This window comes from Habropoda laboriosa, unplaced genomic scaffold (assembly GCF_001263275.1).
Source record: "Habropoda laboriosa isolate 0110345459 unplaced genomic scaffold, ASM126327v1 scaffold89, whole genome shotgun sequence".
Classification (NCBI taxonomy): domain Eukaryota; kingdom Metazoa; phylum Arthropoda; class Insecta; order Hymenoptera; family Apidae; genus Habropoda; species Habropoda laboriosa.
Genome location: NW_017100263.1, coordinates 150,482 through 170,084, shown reverse-complemented (window position 1 = coordinate 170,084; position 19,603 = coordinate 150,482). Strand labels below are relative to the sequence as shown.

At 37.9% G+C, this 19,603-nt stretch overlaps 1 protein-coding gene across 2 annotated transcripts in view; it reads left to right on the top strand.

The window, feature by feature from the left end:
• The window catches only part of LOC108573054 (protein phosphatase Slingshot), a 192,697-nt gene that overhangs the window by 96,324 nt on the left and 76,770 nt on the right, over positions 1 to 19,603 (top strand). For both annotated transcript variants that reach the window (XM_017935414.1, XM_017935415.1), the window contains 2 exons: positions 2,513 to 2,691; positions 15,296 to 15,361. In XM_017935414.1, coding sequence (XP_017790903.1) covers positions 2,513 to 2,691; positions 15,296 to 15,361 — 245 coding nt within the window. The remainder of the gene's footprint in view (positions 1 to 2,512; positions 2,692 to 15,295; positions 15,362 to 19,603) is intronic.

The following is a 19,603-nucleotide window of genomic DNA, read 5'->3' as shown; positions in this document are numbered from 1 at the left end:
TAGAAACAGCAGGAACGTTACAGTTGTGCAACTGCTCTTCCCCGCGGTGTCATTAACCTCGAGGCAACTTCTGTTTCGCGTCTCGAAACGACTTCGCGATAGAGATCTCCTGGTGAAGTGTACGAGATCCGATCAGAATCTCGCGACGTCTTTATTGCCCACTTTCTCTCTGTTTCCTTTTTACCCTTCATTGAGCCTAAATATTGCATTTTATCCCGCCGTGGATAATTTCAAACGGTACTAGTGTTGTTACGGTGGAACTATGGTTCAGCGGATACGATGATGTCTTTCGTACGTTTGTAGGTCGGTTTGATACGGAGGAAGTTCAACTCCGGCTACTTTCACTATCGTTTTATATTTTACTTTTGGTAAAAATGATTTTATAAAAGTCGCTAGGAAATTGAAACGTTTTAAATACCGCGGAACACCGTTGCAAATTTTGTTTGTAACGTTTTTCAGTGAAATTACCATTTAGAAAGAATGCTTTCTAAAATCTAGATAAGGTAAATGTATGTTGTTGAACGATTTAAGTATGTTCGTTTACATAACGTTGATCGGTTGTTACGAATATTATCGATAACGAATATACCGGTCGCTTTAAATAAATTCAGATTGTGGCTGTTTAGCGAGAGTTTTAAGCATTTTAAGAGAAACATTTTTCAGGATTATTTGCGTACTGCTTCGTAGTTTATTCTATACTTTTGCGCTATCTTTGCTCTTATTCTAAACGCACACTGGAAGATGGTAATTTTAAATGGTGACATAGAACGTTTAGAAGAACTGTTTATACTTGCAATTGAATATCGAGAAATGTAATCATTTCTGGGAATCTCCGAAATTTTGAAATTAACATTTTTTTTTGTCAGGAAGAAGCTCGATTTTTATCTAATATATTTATAATTTGAACAAATGTACCTATAAAAAAATACTATTTGGATAATTTTACTTTATTGAGAACACTCGTATACCGAATTTTTTTTTCTGTTTTCGTGCTGTTTTAAAAGTATGCGAAATTTCACGTTAATTTAATCTTGCAATTTTTGTTTTTTTATGAAGATCTGTACCTCGAGATTTTAATCACGAACGCTCCCTAACAACACAAAAGAAAAGCACATTTATTCACAAAGATTATCGTATTAGTATACAATAATATTTATGACAAATAATTATTGAAATTTAAGAAAGAATGTTTTATTTGCGTTTAGTATTGTTTAACTATAGTTCGACGTTCTTTGCTTTTCTGGCTTTTTCCAATAGTTCACTCTTCTAATCACTAGTTGCTTAACACAAATCTGTTCGAGTGTTTAACATTTACTACATCTGATCGTAAAGTATCCTCCAGAAATGAATCTTTACAATTCCATAGTATTTATAAATCTATAAATACCTAATTGTATGAATTTATAAATATATATGAATTATGTATTAATTAATGCAAAGTATAAATTAGACAGGGTTCCTAAGTTTATATTAGGAACTACAATAAATGATTGTATAAATACATAGATATCGTAGAAAATATTGTAATATAAATAAGTTATATGGTGTTCACCCAGTTTTTATCTGTAAGCGTGCAAATGATATAAATTTATGATTAATATTTGAACAGGCAATTAATTTGATAACAAATCAATGTAACAGATAAGAAATAGTCAATTTTAGTCTTTGTAAATGATCAATTAGATATACGGGGGGTACTTGATAAGTAAAGAGACAAAGAACTGTAGTTCAAAAAGTACCTAAGTAAAAAGCACGATACTTCCTAAATCATAAGTTGGTATAATCAATTTAAAACAGCTGTTTGACAGCAATTTCAGTATACATACAAAAATTGTATTTAAATTTTTATTGTAAAATTTAAATATTTTATTATGAATTATAAAAAAATTTCAGTGTACATACAAAGAATTAGGAAAAATTAAGTTGAACGATTTACTTAACGCCCCTTTCGTGCATTCAAGTTTGACAGTATCAAAACTGTCTCGTACTTCGAGATAAAGAATTCTTTGCTCTGGTATAAAAATGCCAATAGAACATTTATACATGGAAAACAAGTGTAGTATCGGGGCCTCTATACCCAAATAGGAAACCGACAAGGGAGAATAGAGAGGGAGTGGTTGGCGTAGCGCGCAAAGCCTCGGCTTGCTAAGCCGAAGGTCCCGGGTTCGATTCCCGTTGGGTCCCTCAATATTTTTCCCTAGGTTCCTGCACAAGTGTATAATTGTAACAGGGAATTTTGTTGAAATCGAATAAACCACGTTAAAACAAACAGCCATTTGTCTCTTTACTTCTCGAACGACTCTCGTAAATCAAATATTTCAGCTCAGTTTTCACATTACACTTGTGAAACAAACAATCGAAAACGATAATGAATGTGTAATTTAATTATAAGCGAGGCACTAAATAATCAGCGAAAATTACCCGAGAGCGTGCACAATCATTCGGTGCATGACTGTTGAGTAGAAATCTAATTATCTGTTCGTAACGAAAAAACTGTCCGTTCTGATTTCAGGCGGTGAAATTGGAGTCGGTGCATCCAGGAAGGACGAGATACCTGGTCGTCGTATCCTGCACGGGAAGGCAGGATGCCGAAGAGAGTTGCCTTCTCGGTATCGATTGTCACGCCAGGGCGACCGTTGGTCTTGTACTTCGAGTTCTGGCCGACACTGCCATTACTCTTGACGGCGACGGGTACGTTCACTATTTTCCAATTTCTCCTTCACTTAGAATCATTCTTATACTCGCTGTTATCTGCGTGTTCGTGAACCCTTTGAGAACGATAGACTCGTATATGCGTTCACGAAACACTACAGAACGTAACCTTAAAATGGCTTTACCATAAACTCGTATCCCTATATTTAATAGAAATAAAATTTATTTAACGCGTTCGCTACCAAGGTCTGAGAAGAAACTCCTGCACCACAGCCCAGGGTGTTTTTTATTAGAATATGTCCTTAAATTGGCATGGGTCTTTTTAGGATATATTTGTAACATTCCAAATAAGCAAAGTAATTATCTCCAGACCAAAGACATCCTACATCTGTTTTATTGTTTTCAGCTCAACAATACTGTTCACTTCCAAATTTGTTGCAATACGTTATCATAAACTAATAAAGAACACGCACCGCACATCTGCGGCGGTGGGCTCAGATACAAGAATCGGGACGCCGCATATCGGTATATACAAGCACTTGGAATACACTCTGACCGCACCTCGCAGGTCAGTTTCCCCTCGAACGGTTTCTCTGGAACTGACTTTCCCAAGGAAAAAATGCGCATTTCGCCCTGCGCTTTCACACGCACACACTACACTCGCAGTTTCTTAAAACTAAACAGATCTCTCGTAGCTCGAACCTAACTCTTAGCCTAAACACGCCTTGGCCAACGCTACAATCGCACAATAGATGCCCTTTTCTTGGCCACCCGCGCGATACTACACGCAGATTCGATTAACACGACGCAAAAATGCGACAGTGTTCGTATAACGTGGTACATAAGTTTCCATTTTCACAAAGTAGCAAAGTTCTCGTAACTGATGGTACGTTATATTATATGGTAATTGTTTTATGGTTAGGATACTGTAAGGAACCAACGGTTAGGTTAGACAAGGTTTACCGCTGCAATAATGAAATACAGGACCATCGTCCTTTTGGCGGAAATCTTGGAAGAATTAAAATTATAGAATAAATATGAATAAAGTGCCAGTGACTTGTGTCGGTAACTGCTTCTTTTACTTTTAATATTTGGTTGTTTTAAAGCGAACTAAAAAATATTTTGCTTAGCTTGAATATTTATGATTAATCCTTACGCCTTTCATAAATATGCATTTCCAAATGCATACATAATCTTACTATACTCTATACTATTTAGATTTTTTATTAATCTTTAAAACTTGAATTATAATGTCTCGATCTTTTCATAGAAAAGAGTGATATTATAAGAGCAAGTATTTTGCAAAGTATTTTATTACATAACGAAGAAATATGTTAAAATACACCCCAAAGGAAAATTCTAAATATCCCTAAACGAAAGATATACGACTTAGGCCACTTTCATAATCACCGGCGTTTATGTGACTCGTGTAACACGGATTCGTACAACGCGGAACGTATCCCGTGTTATACGGTTGTTCCACCGTACTGTTCTTTCTATCTACAAAAAAAAAAAGCAAACGAAAGAGAAGTTGTATGCAAACACGACCTAATATCACTTCCTCGTCGAATGCTCCTCAGCCTCACCATTAATCCCCGATTTATTTATTTCCGGTTTCTTCGAACCACAGGGAAAGCGCGCCGGATTTTACAGGTTATCAGATTTTTCCACCATCTAGGCAGATAGTTCCGCACTTTCTCCTCCGCTCGATACTCCTCTATTCCGCGTGGAATAAAAACGGACGTAGCCGCACGCGGACAAATCGGCCCTGGACCCCGTCGGCGGTCTAACCCGTAATTAAGCCTGCCTCACCATGCGTAACCGAGATTTTCGATCTCGCTAAAATCTGCCAATATGGTATCGGAGCACTTTCTAACCGGTCGGGTCTCTCCCCGCGTGGTGTGTTGTATACGCGCCCGCTCGAACGCGTGTGTCCGGTTCCCTTTCGGCTTGCCGGTGAGTCATTAGCGCGGCACGCGGTCGTACGCGAACTCTCGGCAATTAGAGGAATAAAACGCGGCTCGAAACGGTACATCGAGCCCGCGGATCGAGAAACGAACGCACCACACCGGCTGCCGCTCGCGGAAAGGTGAACGCGAAGGTCAGCACCGCTCTCTTTTACCCGAGACCCGTACGTACGTACGTATATACCTACGTACGGCCGTAGGGAAATGGAGCGCGTTACCGTAAGCCGTGTTAGAGTAAGGTGCTTGACAGGTGAGCACCAAGGTCATGCTGGAAGGTCGTGCTCTACCAGTTGCGAAGCCATCTTTGAGGCTCGTGCCGGAGTTTCATTTTTTTTAACCGACTTGTGCGAGGACCCATGGGCTTTTGCAACGCCAACGCGGCTCTCTTATTGACTTTACCTGAAACAGTTGCCGCTTCGGTGTTGCTTCGAGGAACCGCGCTCGAGATTGTGTTTTGTTGTTACTTTCTCGTTGGATAGAAGCGACTCGGAATATTATCGACCCTTTGCGGTTTTGTGTCGAGCCAGACTTGGAATTTTTGCCTTCTGATATCGTACGATGGTGAATTGTAAATTAGAAACGATGATGGACCATTATTTTGTGTCTTAATGTTGTACTGAGAGCGAATATTTTGTAATCGATGTTACGCTGAAATGTCGAAATAAAGGCAAACTAAAGGGTTAACCCTTTGTACTCCTTTGTAGGGTGTGACTCGACGTCAGTTCTACTCGCAGGTACTTGTGCGTCGAGTCACACTTGACATTTTTAAATTGCTGGTTAAAATATGTGTTGCATTTTGCAATATTTTTTTATTTAATTAAGCAACATTACATGTAAATATATGATCCTTTTTTGCAACGAAAAAGTTTAATTGTCAGAGAAAAGGGTTATATACGTGTAATGAAGCAATTGTTCACACTGCTTCCTATCAACAAACTGTCCTTTCAAGTATACTTCAGATAAAACACTTAAAGTAACGCGGAGTTATTGTATTAAAGAAATTTTGGAGTGTAAAGAGTTAAACATACGAGGTGCTATCAAAAAGAAACCGGACTGGGTTGATAAAATCCGATCGAATAATCGAAATCATGTTTCAAATTATTTTTTCAAATCGACGGGAACGGAAGCCAAATTTAGGTTGGTTGATTAATAAATCTTTTATCAAACCAGTCCGGTTTCTTTTTGATAGCACTTCGTATATACTGTGTGTCGTGTGTTATGGTCTCGTTCGTTATTTAACACAACTTGTAAACATTTGGTCCAATATTCAGATGCATCATTTGCATCGTTAATCAAATTTTATTGTAGCCGTGACTGAATGTGCTAGCAGCTTTATATGTATTTTTCACGCAGAACATAGTTACAGAATTCAAGCACTCGTTATGTTACACAAATCCACCTTCACGTCATTTTAAAAACTCGCCCAAACTGAGGTCCTCGCAAACCGGACGAATCGCACTTCGAGCAACTTGTGGGAAATAATTTTCGTGGACGTAGTCCTTCAAAGCTTTGTTCGATTTTGCTCTCCCTTTCAAATCCGATCCGTGAAGCCTTCCTATCTGACACGATCCGCCTCTCTATCCATCGCTATAACTTCGCCAGGTGTTCGAATTTCGATATATCGCTTTGACGCAATATTCTGTACGTTTGAAATTTGAGGAAAATTCAGAGAATCTCATATACCAGGGGTGGCCATAGCGCGGTTCGCGAGCCGCGTGCGGCTCTCGCAGGCGGGTGGTGCGGCTCTTATGCAAATAAAATGTATGCATGAAATATGGTAAACTAGAACTGCTCGATGTCCAAGAGTAATTATTTCATTTCATTCTTTTCAGTTTCTCATTGTTTGTTTTGTTATCAACGATAAATAAGTGGCTCTTTCAAATATTCCTTCCTGAAATGTGGCTTCCAAAGGTAGTGTAGCTGGCCACCCCTGCTATATACATTAGTTTTTGGAGAAATGCAATGTATCTGGAAGTTTCATTTGTAAAAAGCAACGTTTCATATTTGCACCGACCTAATACAAAACGTATTCAGTTAAGAAGAATTATTACTATTATTGTTAAAAGGTTAAGAACAGACTCTGAATATTTGTACTTGATGGGACTAGTCGGTTACTTGGACTTTGTCGCATACTGAACTTTGTTTACTTTGAACTTCACATTTATCCATCGATCGTGTTAGCAAATAAGTTATTTACTTGTATAAACTTCTCCACGAGGTGTGTGGCAGCGAATAATTATTCCATTACGCAGGATACGATAAAAAGGTAAATAGAAATACACATGATCGGAATATTTCGAGTGTAGAATTTAGTCTTCGTCGTGTTAGTTCGCGGTGAAATAAAGGCTACTAACAATGACAAATTTCTTCTCGTTTATTCCGGCGTTTCTTTGACCGAAGTATGCTACAGTGGGTTCGCCTACACAAGAACGCATCTAAACGGTTTGAGATAGTGAATCACGCGGGTAATTCATGGTAAATTAGCGATAAAGAGGTGACCATTGACCAGAAAAGGATCAAGAATGAAAAGAGCACGAGTTAGGTACAAGTACTGGTCAGCTCACATTCCTATGCTGCAGACGAGTTTTGCATTGTCTTTTACTTCTATTGTCGTATTTCTTCTGTCTTGAAATACTGACTACCACAATGATCTATTTTTTTTTTCCGTTAATCGTTCGTGATTCGATGAATTTTTTTCATTATCTCCTAGTAACTTTGATACGAAGAAAAGATCGGCCGAAGAATGACAAATTTTTACTTGTTAGTAAAATGAGATTATTTAAAAAAAAATGCACAAGGAAAGGGTAGATACATAGACTTGTTATCGACCGAGACAGTGTTATTTTCTTCGTTGCAGCTTTCATTATAGCTGTAATTTACCGCTATCCCTATTCTATTTTTATACTCTGTTTCTATTTGTTCCTTTAGTTACAGGCAGTATCGATTGAATAGTGTTAATTATAAAGTACGATAATGGTTGCTGGCGTTATGCATTCGAGCATGTAGCATTTTCTTCCGTTGAAAAAGTTACAGATATGATTCACATCGATAAAACAACGATCGAATACGTATTCGTGCAATATTTAGTTAAGTCAGTTTTATATATATATTTCTACTACATTGAAACAAATTTAATAAATTTTAATGCATATATTTGTTACATTTTTATTGTAAATTTCTTCAAGATTCTCAATGGGGTTTTCATTTGTGATAAATTTATGGTGTATCAGTTGAGGGAAAATGCGTTTAATATTACTGTCGCAGGTATTTACGAATCATCTTTAGAAGGCCAGATTGAAGATCTAAACCAGATTTACGATTGGAACGATGGTTCGACGACCCTCTTTCGAATAGAAAATTCGTTTCCTTCGTCTTATACCTACGGTGACCATGCGTCCTTTATTTAAAAGGACAGTTCTTTATTTCACTGCTCTCTCCTTGAGATTTATTTTTTTTCTAAAATTTTTTCATTTTGTCCCTTATTTTGTGAATTGAAATAGTAAATTGAACATTGGCACACAATACACAGCCCGTAGAAATATGAAACTGCTGCTTATATCTCCCTGAATATAATTTCCCCACTGAACGAGTATTTTCATTAGTGAACATATGTAGACCAGTGAAAAAGCACAATTAAAAATCGAAACATTGAAAGCATGCATTTACATCAAATGCAACTTTTACATAAATTGTATACAGTTCTATGAACTTTTAAAACACACACCTGATTTATATTAAAAACATTTCATTCTTGTGAAAAGTATCAAAATTAAATTGTTTTTTAAACATGAAATAATTTCTGGTTTGTCCTTTATTTTCTCCAAAAGAAAAAAAAATAATGTGGTCACCGTACTTCTACTGTAATTGTTGCGACCTCGTTGTCTCGCAACTAAACCTCGGTCTAGCGGATTAGGCTGTGGTTATAGTGGACGAGTATTCTGACGAATGGAACATCTGAAGACTGCAATGCATACACTCGCAAGAATCTGTATACGTATTTGATTGTTTCGACGTATTGAGCTCGTCAGAACGTTAATTCGCCCGAATACACGCATCCAGTATAACCGCAGCCTTATCGTCATCAAAATCGTTAGTCACATTTGGCCGCCAGACCGAGTTGCCGAACGCCCATCGGCCTGCCATAAACCCTCCTTGAAGATTCACAGCCATGACCGAGCAAGATTACTCGGTATAGTTTTACTTAACAAAGGCGGAAGAAACTTCTGCGAAATAAAAGATACCGAATTCGTTGTCGACAATTCGGTCCCCTAGAAGGAACCTCATCAGGGCACACCTATCACAAAGACTTACACCAATAGGCGAGTAGCCAATAGAAATCAAATTACGCTTGTATTAGGTTAGTAAGAAATTAACGTCGGTTTTCGAGTTTTCAAACTTTGACGCTTAATTTTGAGATTACAATTACTTTATTCTATTTATATTGCTCTACATGCTGGTAGGTACGCTTTTGTTTTCACTGTTAATTTGTGTTCACTTCAGACTATTGACTTCAAGATGGACAGGAAGCAAATTTGATTATTTTCCTTAGACGAGTATGAACTAGGTCGTAAAGTTGCGGGAACGACTCGTAATATTAACGATGCACTTGGACAAAATACCGTGAATGACCGCATATGCATAAAAAATTGCAACGATTAAATTCGACATTGGCCAATTGCAAGGGCCCAATTCTTTTACACGACAACGCTCAACCTCACATCGCACAACGAACTGGACATGAATCTCTTCCTCATCCAGTATATTCCCTGGATCTATCACTTTTTGAGACACCTCGACCACTGTTTGTAAGAGAAGATCTTCACCAACCAAGCTGCTGCTGAAAACGCGTTCAAAGAATTCATCAATTCTAGAACACCGGAATTTTACGCTACTGGGGTTAAAAAACTTATTTCTTGTTGACAAAAATGTGTAGATCGCGATGGATCTTATTTCGATTAAAAAAGTTTATTCTAAGTCGAGATCTGTGGATTTAGAGATGAAGTTTGGAAAATCGGCATTAATTTCTTACCAACCTGATATAAATTCAAACACAGCCTCGAAATGAAAAGTATTACTTCAACAACACACGATTCAAAGCCACGCCCGATAGTCAAGCATTCACAAAGTATCACAGAAGTATTCGTAAAATATTCACGAAGATTCGCCCGAGAGTCAGGTCAAGCGTACAATACAGACTCCGCCGAGAGTCCCATTTCAATTAGGGTAATAGTGATTAATTTCACATTAACCAGCGTCTCACGATACCGTCGCGACCAAGCGTAAGCTGAACTTACGACTCCGTGAAATTTGAAATGAAGAATTGCGGTGTCTGGGACGTAACAGTAGTAAATACGAAATTTGTATTTGCGACATTCATATTTTGCTAACTTCAAATTATCGTGAAATTAATTACATGAAAACTAAGTGTATCATTGTTTCAGGGTTCATAGGAGCTTTGTAACAGATTTTCAATCAGACAGTTGAAATTTTTGAAGTTAGGTCATTCAGAATAATTGGACGAAATTTACGATTGGAATGATGGTTTGACCCTATCGATTTCGAATAGAAAATTCGTTTTCGGTGACCATACGTCCTTTGTTTAATGGAGCAGTCCTTGTTTAATTATTTTATTCACACAGAAAGATTCAAAATCTTCCCTAATATACATACACAGATTCGTTATGAAGCTTTTGTTGCTTTCCAATGTAAAGATTTTATTCGAAAATAGTTTTCTAAGAGAAAATTTGGCAATTTTGTATGAATTTTATCCTACGAATTATATTAAAAAGTTATAACTTTCTCTTTTACGTTAATGCGGAAAAATTCTGTGATAGAAAAGAGTGCACAAAGCATGCACGTATAGAAAATAAAAATGCACCTAAATTGAACTTGAAAAATATGTTTTCCATTATGTATGCAATTTATAATTAAAATATTCTATTCTATTTCCAAGAAAAAGAAGTTTAAGTGCAATGGGAAATGATTTAACGTTCGGAAAATGTGTGTGTTCTTTAAATTGCACGATTACGAACACCTGTTGCTGCTATCTTAATTGATATAAGTGTAAAGTCAGACATATTTTGCATAATCTGCGATGAAACATGATCTGCATTATTAAGTGCATTATAAACCATGTAGAACGAGACATAAATGTGTTTCAATTTCTATCTACAAAATTTTATCGCAATTGATAATACTTCGTATAATTTCATTCCAACCTCGAAGTTTTTCGAAATGAAAAAATGAAATTCAAGGTATCAAGTTTAAAGTGCATCTTCCAAGAGTAGCAAAATGGAACAAGAAGAAGTTACGTTTGTTTTGCAAACTCTGTCTACATCGTTACTCTCCACAAGATGTCATTTTCAAACCAGCTAAACCGTACTTGCAACTTAGCAATTTTAAAATTACAACCGCTGGCACGTCCGTATCGTAAACAGCTAGATTCTAAACCACCAGCCCGAGGAGCACAGTTAATTCTGAAAGGTATATACCTTCGCGTCAACTGTCTGCTCCAACGTATCCGCTTACCGCATGAGAGGTTCGCGATTATAATCGACAATCGTAAGAACTGTGGCTTTTTCGAGTGGACGTTTTTTCTATTCATTCGAGCTTAAGGGATCTTCCTACTGTGACGGCTGAGAAAGACTTGGTTTTTCGGTAATTTAAAACACAGCAAGTGCTAGACGTATCCTTTTGCAAATTTGTGTGCTTATTCTGTCATCTTTTAAGAACACAGAAATATTTTTTACAAGTGAAAATATTCATTTGTTGTGAAGTAGGACCGCTGTGAAGAGAGCGCCTTGAAAAATATCCTCCGCGATGGCTGACGTGATATCAGACGTTGCACTTGTCCAAAATGCAAGTATATTCTTAATCTATAGACGCGTGGCTATCGTCTGAACTAGAATAATAAAGAAATAGCGAGGTTTCAAAGAAATTGCTTGCGATTTTAGCAAAGAAATGATGGTTTTTTGACCGCAAAGACTGAATTTCGAAAATATTCGCGCAGTTCTAGTTCAGGCGATAAAGCAACATCTGCTGAATATACCTGACAAATTTGGAGTGGATCGGAATTCTGGTTTTTTGGTAATCATATCAGCCAGTGTAAAAAATGCTGTTTCGAGAAGAACACGTTTCAAGTTTTAACTACAGTTTAAGACTACATAAAACCGCGTCCTTTGAAGGCATATGTCTGCCAATTTTCAGAATTAAGCTTCAAAACTTCGTGGACATATTTTCGAGATGTTAAACTATAAGAAAATAAAAAAAAAAAAAAAAAAAAAAATTGATTTTTTCAGCCCATCGCAGTAGGAAGACCCCTTTTACTTTTCAGCTGATTTCACGATTTATTTTCTAGGCGATAAAAAAAAGTTGCAATATGGATGCTTTGTATATATCTTTATTCACCTTTCGGCTGTTTAAACTCGTTAACAAAGACTCGAAATGTTTACAATATTCAGAGTTACAAGCCGCGGCGTGTGAATGTCCTTGCCGACTTGTCCCAAGGCTGGCGGCTTTCTTATTGGCCAGAAAAAATTGAACCAAGCGTTTTTTGAATCCTTAGGAATGTCGTTGTCGCTATCAAAATTGAAATCACTGCAGAGCCTTTAAAAGGCTCCAGTACGTTTGGCCACTTTAGCTACATGTTAATTTATTGTGAAACTCATGCATCTGTATAGCGAGGTACAGTATTCGAAGCAATAACGAATTAGCTTATGCGGTCTTAACGTTGCGTGAATTAGGCTCAATAAAAGGAATAGAATTACAATAGAAGAATCTTTATGTTGTGTAACAACTTAAAAGTTAACGAACGTTCACTAATTGTTTCTTGTTTCTGCCGATAGTATAAGCAAAATAAGACTTGTAAAATGTAGATAAATGGATGTCACTTGGAAAATAATTAACGAAGACAGAGAACAGATCTACGGGCCTCCATAAATTTGTTCACCGCGGTGAAATAGAGAATACGTCGAATATTTAAATAAAATAGTACACTTCATTTCTACGTTAGTTCGGAAAAAATTACAAAGATCCGATTTGCAACCTTTTCTGCAGCAAGATCACCTCCGAGTGCAAAGGGTTAATACTCGCAAAGACCGGCAAATTCGTGGAATAACGCGTAACATTAGTCTATAATGGAACGTCTGGCAGTTCTTAACATTGAAAAACATTCGACTTTCTACGTGGTGTTATAGATCAACGATATACACATTAATAACGCAACGTCGAAAATAAGAAGTATCTCGGTGCAGTGTCCTTAACGACGTGCGTGGCCGTAATGACTCGAAGTACCGTTTGTTCGGGGAAAGCTGATCGCGGAATCGGAATGGGTTTCCCGGAAACGACGGTGGGACTTGCGCGGTCAGGATAAAGTGACGCGACACGGAGTTCGCGTGGCCGTCGATTTTTCACCGGTCTCTCAGGGCTTTACATAATGCATAATTAACGGTTATGCTGGATGTGCAGCGCGTGTCGTAACGCGATGCAACCGGGGGAATTGCGTTACCGTTGTAATTTCAAGCTGAGAGTTTGCTCGACCGCGTGACGCCGATTACCGCCTGAAAATCAAGAGCCTTTGTGAGTGATCGCGATAGAATGGGAAGTAGCTGTTAAAGACGTCAAATGGAACGGGGGGAAAATAAGGAAACAAAGTGTACGTTGTCAACTTTAGTCAGTGACAGGTATCTTTTTGCATCATTTCTCCCTCTTCCTCTTCCTAACAGTACCTTTACCTGTCTCGATAGATGCAAGTGCAATTGTGCGCGAACGATAATTCCAAGGAAATAGGTGTTTCGAGAAGAATTCGCGATTGCGCGAAGAAGATTGTAAAAAATACCAACGTTACGGGATGTTACGTTTATTTATTAGATCGCAATGTGTGAAATGTGATTTAGTCCTTTTTATGCGATTAACAGCGAGAATCGGTTGGCGATTTCATCCGAGATGCATTCTTCGACGAGCTTCGATTTACATAATTCACATAACTTTTGCGTCAAGTCCTATATTTGAATAAATACGCAGACTTAGGATATTTAATTGGATACACTTTTAATATGGAACGAACGTTAGGCACGGCGAAGATCTGTTCCCTTATGTGCCAGATTACGTTATGCTTCCCCCAGACTACGATATGTGACCTCGGAATTATATTTGACTCTTTCTTAATCTTTCATATTTTTTTTTGCAAATTGTGCGCCACATTAGGATACTTACGCAGGGACTTACCGGCTAACATTAGAAACCCTTTCACACTAAAATGTTAGACTCTTTGTTTGTGTTAGCACGTATTCAGCGTGTACAAGTGTTTAATTTAGTTTCATCGTCGGGATAAATCTTTGTGAATACCTTTGTGTGAAGTATCTCTCAAATCTGTAATTATTATAATATAATTTTTCTACATCGGTGGATTACTTTTCTTACGTGCTTTTTTTCGATTTAACTCTTTGCGTTCTATGTAATTTTGAAATAAATATATCGTCGACCTGAAACTATTATTAGATTTATGCAAAAGTTCCCGTCATATTTCTTTGAATTATTTTTTTATAATTATTTGTCATGAGAATACTAATAATATAATATTGACAGGGTAATTCCGGGAGAGACGGACCAGCCAATTATTTCCTACATTATCCGCCAAATGTGGAACGCGTCAGTATTCTTTTGTTTTACATTTGTTTTACGGAAAACGATCGAGCGTGGCTCTCGGTGTTTTTTCTTCCATATCTGGCGGATAATGTAGGAAATACTTGCCTGGTCCGTCTCTCCCGAAATTACCCTACTATATTCAGTATAAATACCAACTGTGAAAATTTAAATAAGAAAGAAGCATACAGTGCCTTTTAATGCCATCGATTTACGAGCCATGGAAACTTTTGCGTAGACCTAATATTTACAAAGAAATTTTTTCTTCTTCGATGATTAATATAATTGTACAATTTTTCTTACGTATAAAGTAGCTCAGGAAAATAAACGTTAGAAGTAGTCGCTACAGTGCCTCTAGAGTATAAAGGGTTAAATCTTGTGCATTCACCTCGAAATATGATTACGCTAATCCAGTTTCTGACCATGCACAATTTGGCGAACTGATTTGCATCAAATTTAGGAATTCAAGCGAAGACTGTGTGCGGTTATATCTAATAAACGTAGTGTCCAATAATTTCATTCTCGCAATATTCACTCGACGAATATTTTCTTCATAAACCAATGCAAATGCGTACTTTGCTTTTGCGAGAATGACTCTAGCCTACGAAGTACAATAAATTTGCAAACTTTATAGAATAACGCATGTTTCCTTCTAAAGATCGGTGTCTGGGCATTAAAGGAACATTTGCCTATTTTTACCTGTAAGAAAATTTTTGATTTTTTACTGAAGGAAAATTTCTTATTTTTAACATTTAGAAACAGTTCCCGACATCTGTCACCGAAAGTAGAGCGACCCTGAAGGGTTCAGGCGGCGTCTCTGGGTATCGGAGCAGTAACCATGTGAAAATGTAGCAAGCTAAGCGTGCTCGGAAATAGCACCGAGCTCCGTAGAACCGGGAAATCGGTCCATTTTGGTTGGCAATAAAATAGCTCGTCGATACGATCGGTTAGCCACCCTGTATAAGGTGAACGGTGTGACCTTCGATGCCTCTAGGAGGCTCACGTTCTCACTCTTTTTCCCTTTTCTGTTGCAGAGGTTTCAGCGTCAGTGTTTGTGGTTCGCAGCACATCTTCAAGCCTGTATCGGTACAAGCCATGTGGTGAGTCTAGTCTTTTCGTATTTCACGCCCTACGGTTTCCCCTTCTCCGAGGGTTGCCTGGTATCAAAATTCTCAACTACACTGCTAGCCAAAAAAATTGCATAAATTTGGAAATCACGTATATTTTTCGAGCTACTCTGAGGGAAAAATGACCATTTTTAACAAAATTTTAATCATATTTCCCTTTCAATAGCCCAAATAATATATGCAAATTTCAGATTTGTGCGATTTCATTTTCAAGATGTTGCAATCTCTTTGCAAACAGTGTAGCACAATACCTTTTAATTTCAATGTTCGTGGAATAATTTTAAGGTGTTGCAATTTTTCTGCAAACAGTATAGCACAATATTCTTTAATTTCAAAGTTCGAGGAATGATGATTTGTGCGAAATGTTTTGTCACTTTTTCTTCGAGGATTTTATAATGAACGGCTTGCACAATTTGATCAATTATCTCTTCGGAGCTTCTAATGGTAAGAAACGAGCCGCATCTCAGGCAAAACGCACACTTCCTAAAATCAATATCTCTCTTCAACGTAACAACGAAATTTCGTGAAAAGCAAATTCTTATCTAAACGAACAGAACTTCGTCAGACGTTCTAACAGGCCAGCAGAAAGTCTGGTTTAATCGACGACAGAATTTAATCCTAAATTCGACTAGACTCCAGCAAGACCGAAACGATGATAAAAATCATCACAGACCAAATGAAACGAGACGCGGTTTTTTTCACGCGCAGTTACTCCTGTTAAAGAAAACAGAACTGTCATTTGCCACGTAATAACGCACAGTATCTGTCTTTTTGACGTTCAACCTAAATTGAACGTTTCATTTTATCACGAGTCACGCGTCATTTCTGAAACGGTACGATTCAATTTAATAGAAACGATCATCGCGGTATACTTAATGATCGTGACTAATAAATAACCTCGTGTACTTACAATGGACGAACCGAGACGACACCCACGGAAGACGTATAGGGTCAGTCAATAGAGTGTATGAAAGGGTTCGACCAACGTAGGCGCGGGCCGTGATCGATGTTCTAAATGAAACTAATAATAAGCGCATCCCTTGCACACGTAACACGCACGTCTCTCCTTTCTTTTTCTAATAACCGCGTGTACGTTAGGAGGACTTGCGTTTCAAGTTGACACATTCGCTACCGCCAATTTTTTCCAGTTTCTCTGACTGGTTGTCGGCTAGGATAAAGGAATCTTGTAGCTGGTGGCCGCAGAGTTGTCATTAGGACAAGGGTAAAAATGAGGAAATTTGTGTTAGATGCCGTTAAATGTGATAACTCAGCGGCAACTGAAGAAGCATACGAAACGGCAAGAATTCACGTAAATGGTAACCGGAAAGAAAATTTGAAACGACGTGAATTTATGTCAGCGGCAACCAGAAAGAGAATTGTAAAGGACGTGGATTGACGTCACCGAATGTGTTAACCCATTTCTTTCCGTACTCTTCGCTTGAGGATCCTCGTTGCTGATCAATTAATTTTTCAAACAGCTCGGAAACCAAAGATCGATATTTGCACAAGTGTTATTAGTTGATCAGACTTGCTAAAAATATTTACACCTGTTGGTTATTCGGTTTGTTTTACGTCAAAACAAGAATATAACGCAATATTCTATAACGCAGAATGAACACAACGCAAAAATAAATAAATCTTGAGACAGCACGTGGTTACTCGCGTGGAGTTCACGAAAAGGAAGTAGGAGAAGAAAAAAAAAGAAAGAAGACGCAGGCAGTGGCCGCACCATAGGGCCTCACGCGATGGTGGGATTACTTCGTGGTGCGTTTACAATCACGTTGCCGCGACAAGGCGCGTTTGCATTGCTAACAATACCTTTACAGAATTGTTCTTTACGCGAGAGTTTCTTTAATAACAAAGTTAGATGTTTTGATCAAATTTAGTTAGTTTATTTATTTCTGGTCCTTTCGGGATACGGAATAGGCTGTTGGCTTACACATTTCAATGTACGTACAGTGGGTGATCAAATTATTAGAGCCACAATAGGAAACATATGTTTGTTGTTTTTGCGTAGAAATGAAATCACAGTATCAAGGTTTTCACACTGGATAATTTTCAATTAACGTTCACTAAAGATACATAAAACAGTTGAACTTAGCTGATGTAGTTATAAAAAATACAGTTGAGAAGTGACAATAAAGTCGGTGTTTGGTAGCCCTACCTTTTGCTGCAATCACAGCCTCGATTCTTTTTTCGATAGATTTCAAGCAATTTATTATGCGTTATAAGTAGTAAAAACACTGCAACAAAAATTAAAATGCTCGAGATCTATAAACCAACAAATCTGTAACACCTGGTTCTTAAGTGACGATTTGCAGTACCGATACAAAATAACGTCCATATGAAAAAAAATAATAAGAAATCAGTATAACTACGTTTCCATCTGAAAATTAATAGTTATAATGTAAAACCGTTAATTTCTCACAGGTGGCTCTAATAATTTGATCACCCACTCTATATGTAGCATATTTATACATACATATATCAACTCTAACCTATTTCTACTTAAATATCTTCCTAGTCTTAACATTGTCCTCCGTTTCCCCTTATTCAACTTCCCCTATTCTCACCCTTCGTTTTCTCTCTCTCCCCTCCTTCCCCCACCCCTTCTCTTATATCGTCCAGCCAGACCACCCATTCCTCCCCTTGTCCTCCTTCGCTTAAAATTGCTCTTACTCTCTCCGTCCTTCCTTCTGTTATCTCGTCCTTGCATCTTTTCATCACACGATCCCATGTTTCTCGTTTCCATCCACATACCCTACATTCTATACTCTGTTCAAAACGAGAGTAACCTCGCTTCGCTCATCGGACGTGCCTAAGGCAGGGTTAGAACCATTAGAACGTCCAAACCCCCACTTAACCGCCTACGTTTTTCTCCGTCTTACCTCTGCTACGCTCTCTGTCTCTACGCAGAACGGGCGAGGTTACTCTCATTTTGAACGATGTATACGTATGTACATTTCTTCTGTTCTTCTTCCAGCCAATACCACTGCTCCCTCGTCTCATTTTCTAGTATACATATATCTCTAACTATCCCTATTATTCACCCTTGCTTCCTTTTTTCCTTCAAACAGTTCAGCAATTCTTTCGTCCTTATTTCTTTGTATCACTTGTTCAATCTTCCCCACCTTAGCCTAGTTTCTTTCCCCCGGTCCTGTATTTTCTTATCTTTCTTTTCTAATTCTTGCGCCAGGTCCCCACTCTCCCTTACCCTTATCACCACTTCTTCCGGCGTACACTCACGTTCATAAGTATCAGGACACTTACGCCGAATCTGAAGCAAACCTAAACAGTCGTTAGAAAATTATCGAGATCGTGAATAAAAATATTCAGTCTGGAATGTCGAAGTGTAACGAGTACAAATATTTCTAGGGATATATAACATTGATGAAGGAATGTATAATTCAAATTATTATATTATAGTAATGATATGATATAGTATGTAAAAATAGTACACATTATGTACTATTTTCTGTAGGAACATAATGGACGTTTCAATACTTGTGAACAACAGTGCATATCGTCGCAAAAATCTTTGCTCTAGCTATTCCAATATTTCTCCCCTTTTCCTTCCCCTTATCTCCTGCAAATATCTATTCACAATCGTTCCTGCTTTTACCTTGCCTACTTTCCCTTCCATTCCTATTGCTCTCTTCCCCGTATTCATCCTCATCCTCCCTCTCTTTGTCCATTACCGTATACTCCGTATGCCGCTACAGTCCTAACGACCACCTTACACACTGCCTCTGCACTCCTTCCACTTCCTCTGTTTCCTCTTCCATCCCCACATTTCTACTCCCTACATTAGCACCGCGCTCGCCAACCTGTCAAGCAGAAACATCTTCTTTCTTCAGTTGCTCGCGAATCTTTTCCCTATTCCTCACAATTCTCTTGTGGCGGTACTTTCTATGCTACAATCAGAGGAACGGACTAACCATTAATTCTCAGTAGTCTTCGCTCTAGGTTCCCGTTTGTAGATATATACACAGGGTGGACGACCTAACGTGACCACCTCAATTATGGATCATCTTTGTTCTTAATCTTCGATACAATGAAAAAGTAATACTCTAACAGAATTTGCATTTCTTAACTGTGTGTCCGGTGATTTCATTTCTCCACTAATTTTTGTTCCTGACATTTTTTACTCGCACGAGAGTTCTCTCAAGAATACGAAACTGCTTCGTGTTTGCAAAGCAACTGTTTATTCGAGTC